At 44.2% G+C, this 20,302-nt stretch overlaps 1 protein-coding gene across 1 annotated transcript; it reads right to left on the bottom strand.

Annotated features, from left to right (window-relative positions):
• Nucleotides 1-2,479: 2,479 nt before the first annotated feature.
• SUPV3L1 (Suv3 like RNA helicase) lies at nucleotides 2,480-18,751 on the bottom strand. Its single transcript, XM_035138147.3, has 15 exons — nucleotides 18,435-18,751; nucleotides 17,066-17,143; nucleotides 16,305-16,412; nucleotides 14,656-14,770; nucleotides 14,159-14,327; nucleotides 12,660-12,771; nucleotides 12,318-12,395; nucleotides 11,295-11,386; nucleotides 10,713-10,893; nucleotides 9,494-9,587; nucleotides 7,431-7,650; nucleotides 6,445-6,525; nucleotides 5,941-6,117; nucleotides 5,143-5,291; nucleotides 2,480-2,981 (listed from the first exon to the last, which is right to left on the bottom strand). The coding sequence occupies exons 1-15, from the start codon at nucleotides 18,694-18,696 to the stop codon at nucleotides 2,519-2,521; spliced, it is 2,379 nt and encodes a 792-aa protein (XP_034994038.1). The 5' UTR covers nucleotides 18,697-18,751; the 3' UTR covers nucleotides 2,480-2,518.
• Between the last annotated feature and the right edge of the window lie 1,551 nt (nucleotides 18,752-20,302).

Raw genomic sequence — 20,302 nt, 5'->3', positions numbered from 1 at the left:
GTCTTCAACGGACGAGTCTGCACCCACTACTGCCTGACCAAAGGTGGATATGAGAGCAGTCAAAAATTAAGACCTGGGTCCCCTAATGCGTATTTACATTAAAGGAGAATCCTCAGTCTGTAAAATTAAGACTGCAAAAAATATGTTCCTCCCGATTTTGCTTCCGTAGCTTGCCACCATCCCAAGGTCTCTGCTTTCCCACCTGACACACCACTTTACGAACCTATTGCAACTTTGTACATAAAAGTTCAGGCCCTGCTCCTTTCTTTCCACTGCACCAGGCAGGTTCCCTGGCACTTCTATTGCCACTTCTCCAGTCACCTACAGTGCCCAGTCTCTTATTCTGTGGTCCCAAAGTATTTTGAAGACAGGGAGAACTTGGATGGGGAGACAATAACACCCAACAGCATGCCAACACACTATCTCAAACACAGCCTCCAGACCACAGGAACATAATAACATGCATGACACTCCCATTTAACTCTTGTATAACCTCAAAGAGGCCACAGGAGTGCTTTAAAGCAAAAAGAGAGAATGGTGATTCATATGGTCACCTGGTAGCAATTCTTTCCACAGGGGATTAGACTAGTTCAATGCAAGCCTTCTGTATTAGCACTACAAACAGGAGATAATTTCAGGAGGGAGCTGTTAAATTGCGTTTCTTACACAGTCAACCTTGGAGAGGAGATTAGTCTTTACTACTTGTCTCCTTTCCACAAAATACTTGGCATTCATTCATCTCCCCCACAGCAAAATCAAGGTTCCAAAATTTGCCTACTGCGCCAGTCTACACACCCCAATTTTATTAAATCCTAAAATGTCATTCAGATTAATAACATGTGGAGAATTCTGTCCTGAGCTAGCTAGCTCCAGAACTTGTTAGCAGAGGATTAGTGCAGTAGTACACCCTATTCATTTAGAAGATCATGTGAACCCAGTTAACTCTTCATCGAGTCTAATTGTATCCACATCATTAGTGTGGAAGTAAACTTTCGTCCAAATCAGCCTTAGAAACGCTTGAGCAAACTTCAGAGTGATTATAACAGTTACTATGGAGACACTATGGGAACACGCAGCAAATTAAAGGAAATGCTAATCTCAGCAAAAATCAAAAGAATGTCCCAGTTTGTGCTCTGCTCCTTAAAGGCTCACAACTCAAAACCCAAGATTTCATTTTGGACTTCGCAAGCGCACAGCTCCAGTGCTTTCTTGTCTACGGGACATCCTGAGCCATTCAAATGTCACACAGCCACAATCTCAAGGTCACATGGAAGGGAGCCACAGCCAACTCTGACTGCCGCAATCAACAAAGTTCATTCTTGAAATATGTACTACAGCAATAAATGATAAGCCTACGGTATCAGCTTCAAGTAGCCACTGTGCCCTTCCATGGAGCAAAGTTCTCCCTTTCCAAGTCTGCTTCTGTGCAAGTATTACAACATGGGCAGCATCAACCCGTTAACTGCTAGGGTGCGAGTGTTCAGAGAATGAAAGCCTCAATTCTAAAGGCACTTTCCACTAAATGTAGTTTGCCCTTTCACAGAGAAATATTATATAGATTTTCTTCGTACTTCATTTGAGAGTACTGAAAATTATTTTCAAAAAAAGACACCGTGAGATAGAATAATGACCTTTCCTCCAAAGCACTCTTCCAAAGAATGCAACTTATCTCCTTCCTGTGAAGGACAATTAAAAAGTATGGGTTGGGTGTCCTATCTGAGGGTGTTACAAGTCAAAAGACCTTTCTACTAATCTGATTTCTAGTGAAGCTGTTTATCTGCTGAACTATGTACCTCCTCGAACGAGATGGATGACCAACTGCAGAGGTAGGTTGCATTATTAGAAAAATATGCATGTGATGTGACTCACTGGCGTTGAGCTATTGGAGGTTCAGTGTTGAAACAAAGATGTGTGCTCCCTTTGGATCAACGTAATGGTTTGGGGTAGCATGACATTCACAGAATATGCTTGCTGCAAACTTTACACTTATAATGACGCCTACTACTTCAGCTCCAAGCCCAATAAAGTTCATGTAGCTGCATTTACTCACATTCATCTCTTGTGGTATTATGTTTTCCTCTCCTCCTGTTCTCACCCACCTGCCCCAATCAGGAATAGTGTGCTGTACTGCAGTTCTCTCAATCCATGGCCATTAACTTCGCTGAGGCTGATGGGAGATGCAGTTCACAATAACTGGAAGCCAAGACTCTATGTGCCCCATTTTGTTTCTTCCTTCTGGTGTAAAGCACTGTTTAAGGCAATGTACAACTGGAAAATTCTTTTACTGTTTATAATATGATTTTTAAAATCTATACCTACATCAGGATAGAAAACACGTACCACTCAAGATACTGTTAAGACTACAACTTCTGTCCTCTCTAACCACTGGCCATGATGGTTGGGGCTGACTGTAGTCCAAAAACATCTGCTGGGCAACAAGTTCCCCACTTCCTAACCTATACCATCAAAAGACCGAAGCTTATTAAATATAATTTTTATTTTGCAAAGACACAGCATCCTATTTCCTCTTCTTCCCTTTGTTTGGGCCTGTGTTTTCATCTGTGGCACTGCCATTGCGACGAGCCAGCCACTCATGCTCCAACTGTTTCAGCATATCTTGGGTGAGGAGTCCCTGCTGTATTAGTCTGGCAGCTAGAGCACCCTGAGCTCGGCCCTGTGCTTCAGCAGGCTTATAGTTCATCGCTTTGGATCCCCTTGCTCGTCGGTGCCCTTGGGTCTTCACGTTGCTTGGGAAAAGCTCTCCGTTATCCTCTGGGAGGTCTTCCGCATTCAGCATCCCATCGCCAATGCTAGCCCTCTGGAGAGGAAAGTCTTCTGGTAAAGTGACAGACCCAGAAGTGGCCTGCGACGCTCGGATCAGTCTCGTAATGTTAAGCACCCCGACTTGTATAATGTCGTCCAGCTCCTTCTGTATGTCCCTGACGAGAGCAGCATCTGGGAACATGTCCATAAACCGGTAGCTACAAGGAAATATGCATGTATGATAAGTTCAGACCAAGAATTCTTGAAAGGTTAACAGCCCCACCGCCCTCAACAGGCACTTTGGGACCTCTTCAATAAAATGCTGAATCCAGCTATGTGTGTGAGCAGAACTTCTGCACATGCAACAGAACTTCCTCTCCTTTTTCTCCCATCACCTGCATGCTCTCTGGATCTGCTCTGCAGCTTCCCCCTACCCCATTTTGGGGTGCTGGTGAAGGGGGTGAAGAAGAAAAAAGAAAGTTCTGTTATGCAAGTAGAAGTTGTTCCACTCATGCAATAACTTGGCTAGATTCAACCCAAACGTCTTTGGACATCTGTAGTCCTGGGCATTAACTGACCAGCATATTATCTGTTGTGCACTTCAAGTTTCTGGGGTTAAGATACAAATGAAACTATGTAGCAATTTAGAGCAAACCGCTGATCAAGTTGTTATACCTCAAAAACACATGTAATTCGGGGGTGGTGGTGTAGGTGGGGGGTGTAAGTGCAATATGCAATACAATTAATCCGAAAGGCTTACAATAAAAAGCTAATATCACACACAGTTTATGCATAACCTAGTAGACAAGATGTGTGGCTCTCCAAGTGTCGCTGAACTACAAATCCCATCAGCCTTAAGACAGTTTGCCCCAAGGACGATAGGAGTTGCAGTTCAGAAGCATCTGGAGAGCAGCCTGTTAGCCACCCTGGTTTGAAACCATCTATAAAATAGCTGTGTTTGATGGCAGAAAGTGAGGAGGAATTAAAGAACCTTTTAATGAGGGTGAAAGAGGAGAGCGCAAAATATGGTCTGAAGCTCAACATCAAAAAAACCAAGATCATGGCCACTGGTCCCATCACCTCATGGCAAATAGAAGGGGAAGAAATGGAGGCAGTGAGAGATTTTACTTTCTTGGGCTCCTTGATCACTGCAGATGGTGACAGCAGTCACGAAATTAAAAGACGCCTGCTTCTTGGGAGAAAAGCAATGACAAACCTAGACAGCATCTTAAAAAGCAGAGACATCACCTTGCCGACAAAGGTCCGTATAGTTAAAGCTATGGTTTTCCCAGTAGTGATGTATGGAAGTGAGAGCTGGACCCTAAAGAAGGCTGATCGCCGAAGAATTGATGCTTTTGAATTATGGTGCTGGAGGAGACTCTTGAGAGTCCCATGGACTGCTAGAAGATCAAACCTATCCATTCTTAAGGAAATCAGCCCTGAGTGCTCCCTGGAAGGACAGATCGTGAAGCTGAGGCTCCAATACTTTGGCCACCTCATGAGAAGAGAAGAATCCTTGGAAAAGACCCTGATGTTGGGAAAGATTGAGGGCACTAGGAGAAGGGGACGACAGAGGACAAGATGGTTGGACAGTGTTCTCGAAGCTACGAACATGAGTTTGACCAAACTACGGGAGGCAGTGGAAGACAGGAGTGCCTGGCGTGCTATGGTCCATGGGGTCACGAAGAGTCGGACACGACTAAACGACTAAACAACAATTCCACTGTTTTCCAAGAAGTTCGTGGCAGCAGCACGCAGTGAGTTACCCATTTTATACTTGCATCAGTCATGTGCAACAGCTTAGGCTGAGCATGGATTTAAATCCAAGTACCCCTAATCTATGTCCAGAGCTCTACACCTCACCCCCACCCCTCACCTGTCCCTCATCTGTTCTCCACCTCCAAAAAAGGTCTTGTTCCTCTTCTGCATTAACTGAATAGGTTGAAAGAATCGGTTGTTCAGGCTCTGTCTTAGCAGAGATGACAGTAAAAGACTCCTCTCTGGTCCCAACTTAATGACACTTCAAATATGCAGTTTCTGATATGGTACAGTTCTCTCCCGGGGCTGCTCCTTCCCCAGATCCATGCAGGAAATAGCTTGTTTAAAGTGCCTCTATTTCAAAATCTCCCTGAACATGGAAAGCAAACCCATCTTGGAAGAGACTTCATTAGAAGCCATCTCCCTGTTGGGTGTTTTCCATGTGCAGAGAAATTTTGACGAGGAGGAGCTTTAAGACCAATAGTTCCCCACCAACATTCTGCGTTGGTGTCATCTCACATGAGGACTGAACCATGCTTTTACCCAAAGTGGAGGACTCCTTATGCCCCAAAGCTGCCCACATTAAGGAAGAGGAGGAAGAAGGAACTAAGCCTCCAGTACCTCAGCCACAGATACAGATCGAGGACATCATGAACAGCTTCAAGGTGTACAAGGTCCTTTATATTCTGGGGTGGGACTAGAGGCCAATTAATATGCCTGCACAGCCAGTCAAATGTCAGAGGTTCATTTCTGCTAAACTGCCGTGCAAACTAGAAAATGAAAAAGAAGAAGCATTAAGCAATTAATATTTCCCCAAGAACAAAACCACCATAAATCTCTCACACTTCCAAATGCCCTTTGCAGCAGCCTACTTTTTTCCTGCCAAATCCAGCCATGACAGTAGTTTATGATATAAACTTTCTACAATGCTTTGGATGCAAAAAAACAACAACAAAACACAGAATCCTCCCCCCAGTGTCTCAGAGCAGGCACTGGAAAAGGAGAGGCTGAATGTTGTAATGCTTCTGTGATCATGAATAAGACACAGTTTTGCTGGCCTGTGAAATATCCAGTAACTCCTCACACTTTATGGAACAGGAGTAAAGGCTGGGGCAGTTCAGGTACACCAGCATAAGCAATTGGGTGCACCCATCACTGAGCCCAAGCCAACCCAAATTTACCAGCACCTTGCTCCAACCCCTCACTGTCCCAGGATGCAACAGTGGCACCACTGCTGGGAGACCAGACAAATATTCATACAGCATTCTGACCACCACCATCTCAACTTGTCATTTGGGTCACCTCATCTTTATCATGCCCACAAATGGATGGAGAGACTGACACCAACTTAGTACAACACGGACTACTCCCACAAAAATGCACACTGATGCACACACACAGGAGAGGCAAGTCACTTACCTTCAACAGTGAAGTGCAGACGTAAGGCTGCTTCTTGTTGATGGGTGCTGTGCAGAACACGTATCTGGCTCTCAAGTTCAGTGGAATGTGCTGAATCATGTCAGCTAGAAATTTGAAGTCATCAACATTGCACACAAAGTAGAGGCCGTCAACTTGAGAGAGGCTCACAAAAATATCCTGTTTTAAATAGAGATAAACATGCTCTTAGTTAGACGAAGCCTTGACTATCCCCATGGAAATCTATCAATATTCCCACAAGGAAACCAGCAATTTCCTGCAGCAGCTCTGCAGCCAATGAGGCAAGTCCTTCTTAAGACTCGAAAAGGAAAAGGGAAACCTATCAACTTCAGAAGCAAACACTGCAAAGATAGCCCTGGCTGTGCAGATTAGATGTTGGTAAACAGCTCCTCGAAATCCTAACTAGCATTCTATAGCTAGGATAATGCAGTGCTTAAACTGCTGTACACAGAAATGTTAAAACTTAACAGGTTTCCTGATTCTTACAAGTAGATTTGATAGAGTGGCATCCGGAAGATGATATGCAAACATCTCAATCTGTTCAGCAGTAGGATGCAAGCCAGCAGTCTGGGTGAAAAAAAGAGGTGGGGAGAAAAGGGTCTCATTATTACAAGAATTAAACCTTCCTAAATTTATTTTATCTGACTATCAGAACAAGCATCTAAGCAACAAGGTGGCCCAGTCATTTACTGCACTAATATTAATGTAATTGAGATACTTAGCTAAAAGGTTCTAGAGAACCAGCTCATACATTGCAGGGAACCAGGCAGAGGGCCTTCTCAGTAGTGGCGCCCGCCCTGTGGAACGCCCTCCCATCAGATGTCAAAGAGAAAAACAGCTACCAGATTTTTAGAAGACATCTGAAGGTAGCCCTGTTTAGGGAGGCTTTTAATGTTCAATCGATTATTTTATTTTATTTTATTTTATTTTTCTGTTGGAAGCCACCCAGAGTGGCTGGGGAAACCCAGCCAGATGGGCAGGGTATAAATAATAAATTATTATTAATTTTAATTATTATTATTATTATTATACATTATCATCTGCATTTGATTAAGCAGCAGTAAATCCCATGAGCAGGGATTTCCTCCTTTCCAAAGTGTTCTGCTAGTAAATGTTGCTAATGCTCATACAAGTATTTATATTCCAGGTCATGCCAACTGCTTGAATTGTTACTTGCACAAATAAGTTGGCAGGGTGTGGGGGGAGATGGCTCAGTGGTAAAAGGCCCCTGATTCACTCCCCAGTTAAAAGCTGTATGCAGCACATGATGGGAAGATCCCTCTCAGAGGTTCTGGAGAATAGCTGCAAATCAGATTAATTCGATACTGAGCTAGAAAAACAAAACATTTTGACCTGATAGAAGCTTCCTATGACTGATCTACTCGTTTTAAGATGCTCCAATGCTGCTCTACTATCAGACAGCTGAAAAAAGCACCAACAATATGATGATGTTGTTGATAACAATATCCTACCACTATGGGATCCACTGATTTATTCAAGATTTCCTTTAACAAAGGAAGGTCATCTCGATGCATGGTAGTGACTTCCCCTTCTCCAAATACAGTACTAAATCTTCCCGCTCTGCCTGAGATTTGTAGAGCTTGAGATGTTGTAATTGTATCCATTTCCTTCTCACCCTTCTCATTGATAGCTGGCTTAATGAGGGAGTTAAAAATGATTCTTTTTATGCTCCTAGAACAAAAGCATAGATAGTGGATTAACACTGAAGTCGGAACAAAGAGCTATCATTTGTAATTCTCAGAACATGAACCTTGTCAATACAATGCAGAATTTCACCACAAACCCAAAGGTTTGTCAGGAAAAGGTGCCAGACAGATGACACCGAACACAGGTACCGTGTTTCCCCTTTTTTAAGACACCGTCTTATAACTTTTTTCCCTCAAAAAAAAACACAAGGTGTCTTATTTTCAGGGGATGTCTTAATTTTTTATTAGGTTTTTATTACGGTTTTTTATTACAGACCCACCCTTGGGAGCAACTTCTTTTAAAAAGAGACAAGGAAAAAAGTGCAAAGACAGCGGCGAGGGAGGCACTTTGTGCATGCTCAGAGACCACCCTCTCCCGAGCTATAAACCCACCCCGGCTTTTCAAAACGCCTTTTCCCCGCCACTGGAATGGCGGGGGGATGGGAAGGGGGTGTCTCTCTGTGCATGCTCAGAGGCAGCCTCATCCCGGGCGCCGCTATGGGAGGGGAGGGCACTCACCCAATCATGATCCAGATCCTGTCCACGACGAGGCGCCGTGCGCCGTCAGCAAACTGAGCCAGAGTCCCTGGCGCAGGCCGGCGCAGGCCAGCGTTGAGCCCACTATCGGCCCCGCCGAGCGCAGCCATGGGCCCATCGCCCAGCCCGCCTGCCTGCCTCCCGCTTCCCTGCCCACAAAATTCCATGCAGCCCACGACGCTCCAGCAGCGCGGAAGGGGCCAGCAGCGCTCCCGTCGCCGCTCTGCCTTGGGCCATGCGGCCCACAACGTTCCAACGGCGCGGAAGGGGTCAGCAGGGCTCCCGCCGCCGCCCATCACCCTGGCAGGGCCAGCGGGGCTCCCGCCGCCGCTCTGCCTTGGGCCATGCGGCCCACAACGTTCCGGCAGTGCGGAAGGGCCAGCAGGCCTCCGGCCGCCGCTCTGCCTCGCCGCTCTGGCTGGGCACTCCGCCTGGCACTGCTGGATGTTCCGAGCGCTCGGCGCTGCAGAGCGCTCCACTCTGCAGCTGCCTGTTCCGGCGGCGGGGCGGGAGGCCTCCTCGGCCGGGCAAGGAAGAGGGCAGGCCGCTGGCTGGGCGCTCTGAGCTTGGCGCTGCGGAGCGCTCCACTCTGCAGTGGCCTGTTCCGGCAGGTGGCTCGCCGCTGCAGCAGCTGGTTCCAGGCCCCGCTGGCTGGCTGGCTCCCGCTGGTTGGCTGGGGCGCTCGGCGGTCTCGCTGTACACGGTATGAGAGGTATGTCTTATTTTCGGGGGGGGGGTGTCTTATATATAGCAACTCATAAAAAATGCTGCCATGGCTTACTTTATGGCTACGTATTAAAAAAGGGGAAACACGGTATCTCCACAGTCTCAGGTTTGCCACATAGTAATGGGTGACTGCTAGATGTCCAGTGTCCATTCTGGAACCAACATTCTACCCCTATACATCTAAGCTCACTAGGCCCAGTGCAATGCAACTCCCAGTGAATGCACCAACCCTATTCAACTTTTGATGACCTTCAATCTTCCACACGCTCCTCAATAGATATGATGAGGCTCAATGCCACACAGACAGGCTCTTACGAACAGTTTAGTTATCTAGATCATCAACATCTAATGTGTCTGCACTGGAAGCAGGACTCTATTGAGTAATGGGACAAGAATGGTTAGAAATCCTGCTCCAGTTGGGTTAAATTAAGAAACCAGTACTTGCCTATACACAAGGGTCACAGGGGATGTGTAACACTGAGATATAGTTTTGGAAAAAGCAAAGAACTACCACCAACACATTTAACTCATTCTGATAGAATCTGCAATTCACCCAGGATACTTACAAATTGAGTCCCATTCCAATTGCATCTGTAGCAACCATGATTTTACATGGATCATCGGGATCATTGAATTTCCTTGCCTGTGTAAGTTTTGTCCCTGAAACAATCACAAGTGTAGACTATGTTGCAATTTACATTTATGGTTTGAAATAAACCAAATTGTACTGTAAATACTTTAAAATTACCCTTCCACAATGGTGTTTTGCAGACGACAGTGAAAAATGTTAATATTCTGAACTACTTAGCGGCAGTTCAGATATGTCAGTGGCCCACTGAGATTACCTTGGAAGCAGGCATGAAAGCACTATTTGCATGAGCTGGTATTTCCACGTGGGGCAACGTATATGTGGCCATATATGCTTCTGGTGACAGCAGAACCTCAAGTTGCCAGTATTTCCCAAGTGTCTGGGGCCATGCACATTCCATCCCACCCTGGCAACACTGCTGACTTCCAAGATGACTGTGTAGGCCCCTCTGACATGACTGAACCAGCTCCTAGGACAGTACCACCACTGTTTTCCCCTCTTCCTGTGTGTCAGGCAACTTGCAAGTTTTCGTTCATGCTGCCCACACCCAACGTGAAGTGTCTGTACACTGCTTGGAATCTGTTTAGAAATTCTTAAAATAAAGAAATAGTAAGTGGCCATGAAGAAGGGACACTTCAGGAAGTGCAAACTGTACATGGAAATGCAGTCAGCACAGAACTAAAAACTAGATTGAGCTGCATATTATTAAAGCTGCATGGGCAGATCTATCCCCTGTATAGTTTATGGTAATCAAGGCCATCCCTGCTAAGAAAATGTGAACCAGACAAGTACTAGATGAACAAGTTAACATTTTCCAAGACAAGGGGCCAAAGAACGAAATGCACATTTAAAAACACAGCATACTATAAATTCTGGAAAGCTGCTTGTTCACTATGCATTTGGACCCCTCTTAAAATATCATAACCAAATTTTGCATGATGGTTCCCAAGATCAAGGAACAGTTTTTTCCTTTGTTTGGATACAACCAGATGTCATTTTGAATCAAGATAGAAGACTGAACCTGCACTGATTTTAACTACTGATTCAAAAATTGCACTGTTTCTTGGGGTTTCTCAGAATTCTTGGGTATGATGTTGCAAGTACTTCAACATTCAAATATTAAACAGAAATTTCCTAATTATTCACATAGCATTCACCCCTCCCAACTCCCCCAATATATATCAAAGAGTAATTACCAGGTGGCAGACTTCCGTATATGACAGCACATTCTAGGCCCTGGGTTTCAATTTGCCGGCTCACTGAATAAATATCATTCTTACTGAAACAGACAATACAGTCTCCGGGGCGAAGGTTATCTAGAGATTCAAGGGCCTGATCCAGGACTTTTAGAGGTGTGAGTCTCTTGTAGTTTCTCACCTGGAGAGAAAATCATCATTTACCCTTGCAACCATCACAGAATTGCAGTCAATAAGAGACATGGGTAGCAATCAGGTAAACTACACTGGCACACACAAGGGATTGGTTGCAGTGGAAGTATAATATATAACGACCAGCTGGCATAGAAGCAGTTCATCAGTAGGAGGTGTTTGATGGAGGTGGGTTTTTTTAGCAAAGCTGATGGAATGAGCCCTGTTTCTCATTTCTCCCACTGAGACAGTTAAGGGAGAAGAGGCCCGGTGGATAATCTTGCTATTGCCAGAAACATATTAACAGCTTCACAACTGATGCACTGATTTTAATGCACAGAGAAAGGGAGCTTTTAAGAAAGGGAGCTTTAAAAACCGGAGTATGTAGCTATAGATATGGACAATGCCTACCTCAACCTCCTCCCCTGTAGTATACATGAGCTCTGTCACCAAGTTAATAGCAGCAGCCTCACCACAAACATGGATTTCTTCTGCAGAGAGTCCTAAATAAAAAATGCACACAGGAAAGGACTGTAAAAGCAGTTTACCATGGATCACACATACTGAAAACACACATATGGTTTGCATTGCTACTTTAAGGCTATCATAATCAAATGTTTTGCTTGCAGATGTTTGTAGCTAGCAAAGCCCAGTAAGACTTGCCCCATTCATGAGTCTGAATATCCACCTCATTCAAATGTTATGCAGGTTCTGTGGAGCCACTTGTTCAAAACTATAATATCAAGGAGAATAACTGACCCCACCCTAATATCCATCTCAAGTTACACACTTTGCTGGGAAGACAGTGGAATTTACTTCTGAGTAAACCATGCCAAAATTTGGACAGTATTTCATTGTCCGGCAACTACCCAAGATGGAAGCAAGTGCTAGGATCAAAACAATTGCAACTGGTTCTGCACACCGTGTTTTTTAACCCCTCAAGTCATGTAGTGAACTGACTTTGAAATGGAGGGGACTTGACTTTGTATGATGGTCTGCTAAGGATGTGCCTTAAGTGGTTGTTTGGATCCCGGCCGTCACTATCCCATCACGCAGGATGGAAATAAAGCTATTCAAAATGCACATGTTACAAATTTAGTAGACTGGCTATTTTTATTTTAAATCTAAATAAAATTGGATAAAGTTAAATGTGTCAGTACACCATACTTATACAGTACACAGGACAGGTTCAGCTAACATCCCTGAGCAGCCTTCCTCACCGAGTGCTCTCAATATATTATTGGAGTACAACTTCCACTAACTCCAGCCAACATGGCAAATGGTCAGAGAAACATTTCAGAACTGGAAGGCACCAGCTTGGGGAAGGAAGGCTGTTCTGGAGCCCTGCAGTACACTGTCCATATGAAAGAGAAGTCACATATCAGTAGCTAAAGGTAATTTGTTTTACTACCATGAAACCTGCACAAAACATACCCAAGAGCGCTCGCGTCCAAGCCCAACCTCTGGAAGGATCTTTAATCATCTGGATTTCATCAATCACAGCTACTTCATCTTAAAAATACAAAAAATGGTGGTATGTGGTAAAGGGGACCAGAAAAACAAACTTTAAAAGGTAAAAAACAGAAGAAAAATAATAATTTCAATTATGAATTCTTTAAATAGCTTTTACAAACAGTTTTAAGAACGGCTTCTACATTGTCATTTATCTGGCCAATTGAAATATATCAGAACACTATAGGGGCAAATTTATAAAACTAGAACATGATATGCTTCAATACCATTGAAGAACACAAAAAAAGAAAGAAGTTTACATACAGGGTGTAGTAACACTGCACATCTCAATAGTGCAAGCAACATGGGCAGCCTGCCTGCCTTCAGGATCAACACAAACACGTTCTTCTCCAGTTACCAAGTCACATGGCACGTTCTATAAGGTTTAAAGAGAGAGAGAATACAGGTGGTTTTTATAGGAAGAGAAATCGAACGTAAGCTCCCAAAGAATACTCCACTGAAATATGAGAACAGACAACATACAGCCCAATAAAGCATCTTGTGTACAAATCAAAATCTTAGAAAACAAATCCCAAGCACCCCCATTTTTGTTTTTAAGAAGAGCTACTAAAAAATGGATGCAAACAGACGAAGAGGGTACATGGGAAGAGCGTCCCTCCAAAGCAAGGAAGGGGGAACCAAGCAGAAGTCCTTGAAGGAGGCCTCTAGCAGCCAGAGTTAACCACCCCTCCCACACTGTCACTCTTCAGCCAGTACCCCACCATCTTAGGATTCCCAGGTTTGCTTCAGAGAAAGGCAAACTCTCCACAGGCAGCCTGGAATAGACATACTTTTCAAGAGAGTATATTCTAAGAGATAGTCCCTGTGGCTTTAACAGACACATTTAATTTAAGTTCTAGAAGCTCAGAACTGCCTACAGCAATTGGCAGCAAGTCACAAGGGTGGAAGACGGCAGCCTTTCCCAGCCCTCGAGATGCCAGGGGTCAAACCTGGGGTATTCTGCAAGCAAGCCATGTGCTTGACCAAAGAGCTACAGCCCTTTCAGTCTCAGAAAAAACTATGATACAAAAAAAGTTTCCTATCTAACCATCATGGATAAAGAAATAAATAGGATGGCAAATAAATCTATATGGGTGGAGAAGGTTGCAATGGTCATGGACCTATAGTGTTAACTGGTGCGGCAGTGTGACTGAATGTTGCTGCCTTTGATGCATTTGGTTTAGGGTGTGCTGAGCCTTACAATACAGGCTTTGAACAGCTCATAACTGTTTTGGCTTCCTTTAACTGCTGAAAGTACGTTGCAGAATGTACATACAGTACTCAAATATGACAGAGGTCATATTTGCATTCAGCAGCCGCAAGATCTGGATTCTACTGTCTCAGCTACAGATATTCTGTTTACTCATTTGACAGCTACAGAACTCCAGAAGTTAAAGCAAAAAAGGGTAGTCAATGCAGCATAACAAAAATTATCGCTAGATAGCTAGATAGCTACTTTTACTAATATAACTGTACTTGCACTTATTCAACAACAAAAACCGTTTATTGTGAGGACCATGCCTGTACACAAATATCAACACAACTTGCACTTATTCTTTCTTTTATCTCTTCCTTTATTCTCTCCCCTTCCACTATTGTGCACACGCAGTCAAAATATAATTATGTGCTTATTGGGGCACTTGTTGTTGGTTTTTTCCTTACGTGACTGAAAAATATTCTGTACACTGACAATATTATATCATGAATCATCATCACAGACTCTAACAGTCACAGAAGCATGGAAACACATTTAACATACTGACAGCATCGTTACTCTTCTGGAAGATCTCATGTGCCAGAAGCTTCAAAGGGCCACAGTATATTCCTGATTTTGCTGCTAAATATCTCTGGATTGCATGATAGGTTTTTCCACTGTTTGTAGGACCAGCATGAAATACAATTTTTCTTTGGATAGCTCTGGCATCCTGATACCTAGAACGACACATAGAGAAATGCATAGTTGAGCCTGGCAGTCTGTTTGTTTAAACACCACCTCGCTTTGTAGTATATACATAAACTGAAAACCAAAAGCACCTTTAGATATTTTGATTTCAAACCATGTAATCTCACACCTCAATTTCTGATAACATTTTTGATAACATTTTTTCAATTAAAGAAAAATACTCAAAGTAGCTCAAAGTAACACAAGACACTGATGGCAACTTCAGTGAGAATAACTGACATGATAGGAACATAAAATGCACATTGTCCCAGCACTGACACTGTTATTATCATAAGGAAGTGGTTTTAAAATGCTAACCAGTTGGGTGGCAATCTCAAATCACTGATTTTACGCAGATCATCCATGCACTCCAGCATAGGAAAAATCTGCTTAGCATGTCTCATGAAAAATGGAAACAGATCATCAACGTGCCCTAGAAGGAAGGAGAAAGGTGTATTAAAATCAACAAGTAAACCATCACCCAGTGGTGTATTCAGAATTATAATATTGCTAAGCCTGGTGATATAAATAATGTCAATGGACAATTCTTAGAACCTTATTAACTGCGAATAAACTTCTAAATTACAAGAAAACCCAAGTACTCAGAATTAAGACACTTGTTATCATTTCACAATATATATATATATTTAAATCGTCTTTTGGGGACCAAATAATTTCTAATATACTTCGAGAACTTACACATACTTTTCTGTATTACACGCCCATTTGCAGCAGCTCTTCTCTAGTACTGCACTGAACAAACAACTGCAATCATGGCCTCAAGAATCAAAAGTTCGTGTGCCTTGTTTTAAATTAAGAAATCTCATCAAAAGGTTTCCATGAGATTTGGGTTGGAGTCCTGCTCTCCCCATGCAGAGGGATTCCATGTCCCATGTGGACATGGAAGAGAGCCAGGAGGGAAGCAGGAGGAAGGAGCAGCCTTCTCTGCCTCCCTTCTCAGTGCTGTCTGGGAGCAGGGGGTAGGGAAGCAGGGGGACTCCAAGGTGCTCCCATTAGCATGTTTTACTCTGTTCGTTGTACAGGACCTGCAAATCTGAATGTCCTAAAGGGCTCCTGGGTTGCTTTGCCACAGCCTGTGAAACAGCTGAATGCAGGCTAATCAGGAGCATCCACACTTTGCCCTCTGTGTAAAGGGGAGGATTATACTCTTGGCATTTCCCTTTGCTGGATTTTAGGTTAGGGTCAACTCTAATGAACTCAGTGTGGTGAACTGTTACCAGAAATAAGAGCAAATACAAAGTATAATTTTCACTCTTTTTTCTCCCTACTATAATCCTCTAACATTCTCATTATTAACTTATTAAGGCTGTTGATGTGCACAGCAGACACAAGTACACACTTGTGCCCATTTATTTAAGTAGAGATATAAGCTCTGAAACAGAAACAAGCTGAATAAATGGATACAAACCAGATGTTAAAATGTCAAGAGTCAGAAGCCAGCAAGGAGAGTCTAAGATGATATACTTCAAGGGAAAAGGATTCAGAATGAGGCTTCAGCATGAAGTTGCTGAGTTGGAATTTACAGTATTTGAAGATTTAATGCATACTCTTTCTATTGCTTTGTTAATTTATCATTACCTGGGAACTGGGCACACCCACTCTTGGGTATTTTTCTTGTTTTATCTGTGTTCTACACAGTAATACAGTCACATTTCTGTCTTGGCAATGTACCATTATCTGATGTCTAAACAACAGCACATAACACTTCGGTCACATATTCAGCAAAGGGTTGTCTAAGGCCATTTACTGGTTCACAGCTTCCCATCTCTCACTCCTAGCCATTATGATACACTGGCAAAGATTCTAATCTAACCCACTAAGACCCTTATTTATAAGGGTAAAGCAAATTTTATTTACCCATAAGTTTATCACTCATAACATTTAAGCGTTTGTTTGTTTTTCAGGAGAATGATTGGGGAGGGGGAAATAATGTTAAATATACTTACCAGCACCACAGCATATATCGTTTAGGAGAATGTGCACATCAGGACCCAAGAAACTTGATTCCATTATGTATTTCCTAAAGCTTATAAATGCTTGATGAAACAGACGAGCTATAAAGGGGAGAGGGAAATACACACAAGCAAGTTCAGTATTGCACACAAAACTCAACTTTCTACAAACTGGACCAGAGATCTAATGACAAAACAAGATTTTTAGCTTTAAAACTAAAGAGTGCTTTGTTTTTAAGTAGGATTATACCCAAGCATGTGGTCACTGAAACACTCAATACATTTCAAATCATGTTAAGATAGCTGACAATCCCCATGTAACCCTGCAATGCTTCCCACACTATTCTAGAATGTCTCCAACTTTCAGAAGCAGTTCAATGGGACAAGGGAAAGGGGCGATCAGCTAAAATCTGCCTATTCTACTTCCATGAACTCCTGAACTAAAGTTTTTAATTGTAACCGTTTCTAAAATGTTTTAATCGTAACTGTATTTAGAATGATTTAACAGTTTTTGGAGTGCTTTAAAAAAAGTGGATGTGTTTGCTGCCCAGGCTCTTTTGGGAGGATATAAATTCAATAAATAATCATAATAGCAACACACTGTTTTATTAAGCACTGACTTAAGCAGTCAGTTTTAGAAGTAGAAGTAGAAAAACTTGAGTCAAAAAAGATTTAAGTCCAGATATGAGCTACTCCTAAAGCATGAAGAAACATCCAACAATATTCTATTATCCCTAGAACCATATATTGCATACCATCTAGTCCATTTTCTGCCCCCAGTCTTTGTACTTCTTTTCTCTTGTAAAATTTATTTAATGCTTTCAGGACTTCACCTAGAAGACAAAATACAGATACTGTCAGGCTAACTGGAATGGCAAATTAATTGTACAAAAAATATATACTCTATACACTTCACGTATTTAATCAAGAAAGGGATATACAGTACACACAGAAAGAAGTAGCCACCAAAAACACATTGTGAAATCCACCTTCTATAAACCTGCTATGGAGACTTATCCTAACTTTACCATTGTCATCTGATCAGGGATGGTCAATTTCTGTTCTCCAGACAGCAATGGGCAAGTGAGGGGAGGGCCTGATACATCATGGATGGTGTATCAGGAGGGCCTGATACATCATGGATGGTCAGATTGTACAATAAATTCCGCATTAAAGTAAGTGCATCACAGAAACCTCTTCACAGGCAGGTGGTATAAACGTGTGTCTTGAACGATCCCCTCAAGAGATCTGTGGCCCATTCACTTCACAGAAACCAGCAGAGGCCATAATATGACAAAATACACATGGGGTCTCCAATATTGCTTCTTTTCTACACAATACACTCACAACATATGCGCATTTAACTTGTGCACACTCAGCTTTACACGCTTGGCAAAAAATATAAAAAACGACGGGTGTCGGGGGCGGGGCTTTGGCAATCCCCACCACAAGTGCACCCAATCTGTTTTGAATATATGCAATTTTGGCTTTAGGCACTATCCTCGGAACGTAACTCTTTACTGTGCAAGTTGAAGCTTTCCCCCTCACGCACTACCTCAATGTATATTTGGAAGGGCTGTGGTTAAACCACTGAGCCTAGGGCTTGCTGATCAGAAGGTCGGCGGTTCGAATCCCTGTGACGGGGTGAGCTCCCGTTGCTTGGTCCCAGCTCCTGCCAACCTAGCAGTTCGAAAGCACGTCAAAATGCAAGTAGATAAATAGGAACCGCTACAGCGGGAAGGTAAACGGCGTTTCCATGTGCTGCTCTGGTTTGCCAGAAGCGGCTTTGTCATGCTGGCCACATGACCTGGAAGCTGTACGCCGGCTCCCTCGGCCAATAATGCGAGATGAGCGCGCAACCCCAGAGTCGGTCACGACTGGACCTAATGGTCAGGGGTCCCTTTACCTTTACCGTTACTAAAGGACAGGTAAAATTGCCCTTGTGGGACAGGTGCGACTCACAAGTTGCCCGCTGCCCACCCCTGTTTGGATGACAGAAAAATCCAAGAAACGGGCAAGGAAAGGGCACTCCCTTTGCCCCCTAACCGAACGCGCACGGTTGGCTTTCTAAATCCACAGGGCCCGCCTGTCCTCCCTCCCCCCGGCGCCGCCGCCACCGCTTACTCTTGTTGAGCGGCCGCGTGAGCTCGGCTCCAACGTCCCCCTCCGGGCCAGGCGACGAAGGGGACACGGGCAGAGGCACGAACAAGGAAGTGTCCGGGGCTTTGGCGCCCGCGCCGTTGCCGCCCCCGTCGGAGAAGAAACCCGCTGTTGGGGCTGCCCGGCTCGGCCCACCGCGCCGGCTCCGGAGAGCAAAGAGGCCACCATAGCGGAGCGGGGCAGCCGGCAGCCGAGAGAGCAGCCTCGCGCACCAGCTCACGGACATTGGAGCAAGAGGGCGCCTTGAGCTCGCCGGCGCGCGCCTATTTCGTCATCGCGACAGCGGCCCAGGTCCTCAGGGAAGTCCGGCGTAGTGCCTGAAAAGTAGTGCGGAGGAAAGCTGCCTAAAGACGGCGTTGGTTGGCAAGGTGAATTTAGGAGGGGTATTCTTAGAAGATGGAAAGAGTCGGAGTGCCGTCCGCACCGCCACATTCCTCGCAAAGCCATGGGCTCCTAAGAGAACCCTCGCAGGCAGTACGAAGGGCAGCCAAGCGAGCACTCTGGCGGCCACGTGCGTTGAGGCGGAGGTGTGTCTGTGAGGCGCATTGGCTTGGGTTGCTAGGATCGTGGGCGAATTGACGTTACGCGAGAATGCAAGTGCAGTAAGCACGTGATGGGATGATGGTGCTAACGCTCCGCCAATGCGGGTAGTGCCTTATCCTCGAACCTCGCCCCGCCAAGCTCAAAGTTTGATCAGCTGCTCTTAACAGAGCCTGTATAATGCCTGTCCTGCTCTCTAGTCTCCACCCCATCCCATTGTTAAGCTCCACGCCAAGAATTAGAAGTTCTTTCAGACCTTCGCTTAAGGGCAGACGCTGCCTCTTGATCCTTCTCCGTTAGATAAACGTGCCCGCAGCCTTGGGAAACCCCAGGCCACCAGCATTTATAATCAAAGCTGTCTGCATAAATAGATGTCGGTCATAAAGAAATCTGCAAATAAAGCTGCAGTAATTTGATTATTGTTTACTGGCAGTGTCATCCAAGCCTCAGATGCATTTGAGGTGTTTTTAAAGTATATATTCAGGAAAGGCCAGGTTTTCATTTCTTTCTTAAATTAGTATGCCATATTCTAATTTTATATGCCTGTTGTCTTTGTCCTTGGAGTTTTCTTGGCAAAATGCTGGAGTGGTTTGCCAGTTCCTTCTCCAGGTGGAGAAGACTCTTGAGAGTCCCATGGACTGCAAGAAGATCAAACCTATCCATTCTTAAGGAAATCAGCCTTGAGTGCTCACTGGAAGGACAGAATCTGAGGCTCCAATACTTTGGCCACCTCATGAGGAGAGAAGACTCCCTGGAAAAGACCCTGATGCTGGGAAAGATTGAGGGCACAAGATGAAGGGGACGACAGAGGACGAGATGGTTGGACAGTGTTCTCGAAGCTACCAACATGAGTTTGACCAAACTGCGGGAGGCAGTGGAAGACAGGAGTGCCAGGCATCCCCAAACTGCGACCCTCCAGATGTTTTGGCCTACAACTCCCATGATCCCTAGCTAACAGGACCAGTGGTTGGGGAAGATGGGAATTGTAATCCAAAGCATCTGGAGGGCCGAAGTTTGGGGATGCCTGCTCTGGTCCATGGGGTTATGAAGAGTCGGACACGACTAAACAACAACATTCTAATTTTAAGGAGTGTGTGGGACCTAGTACTACCTTAAACTAGCCTTAAGGTAACAACAAAATGAAGGAGATTGGGCTTTGCACTTCAAAACACTTTATAAATCCATATACAAAAGAGAAGCCCTTATCAATTTCAAGAGGCTAAACAAAAAAAAAAAGGTGTTAGAGAGCAAGACTTCAAACATATTCTTCAGTGTAGTCAAATTAGATGAAA

This window comes from Zootoca vivipara, chromosome 5 (assembly GCF_965207765.1).
Source record: "Zootoca vivipara chromosome 5, rZooViv2.hap1.1, whole genome shotgun sequence".
NCBI classification, from domain to species: Eukaryota; Metazoa; Chordata; class Lepidosauria; order Squamata; family Lacertidae; genus Zootoca; species Zootoca vivipara.
The sequence above is the reverse complement of the archived record's forward strand: the minus strand, read 5'-3'. Positions and strand labels throughout refer to the sequence as shown.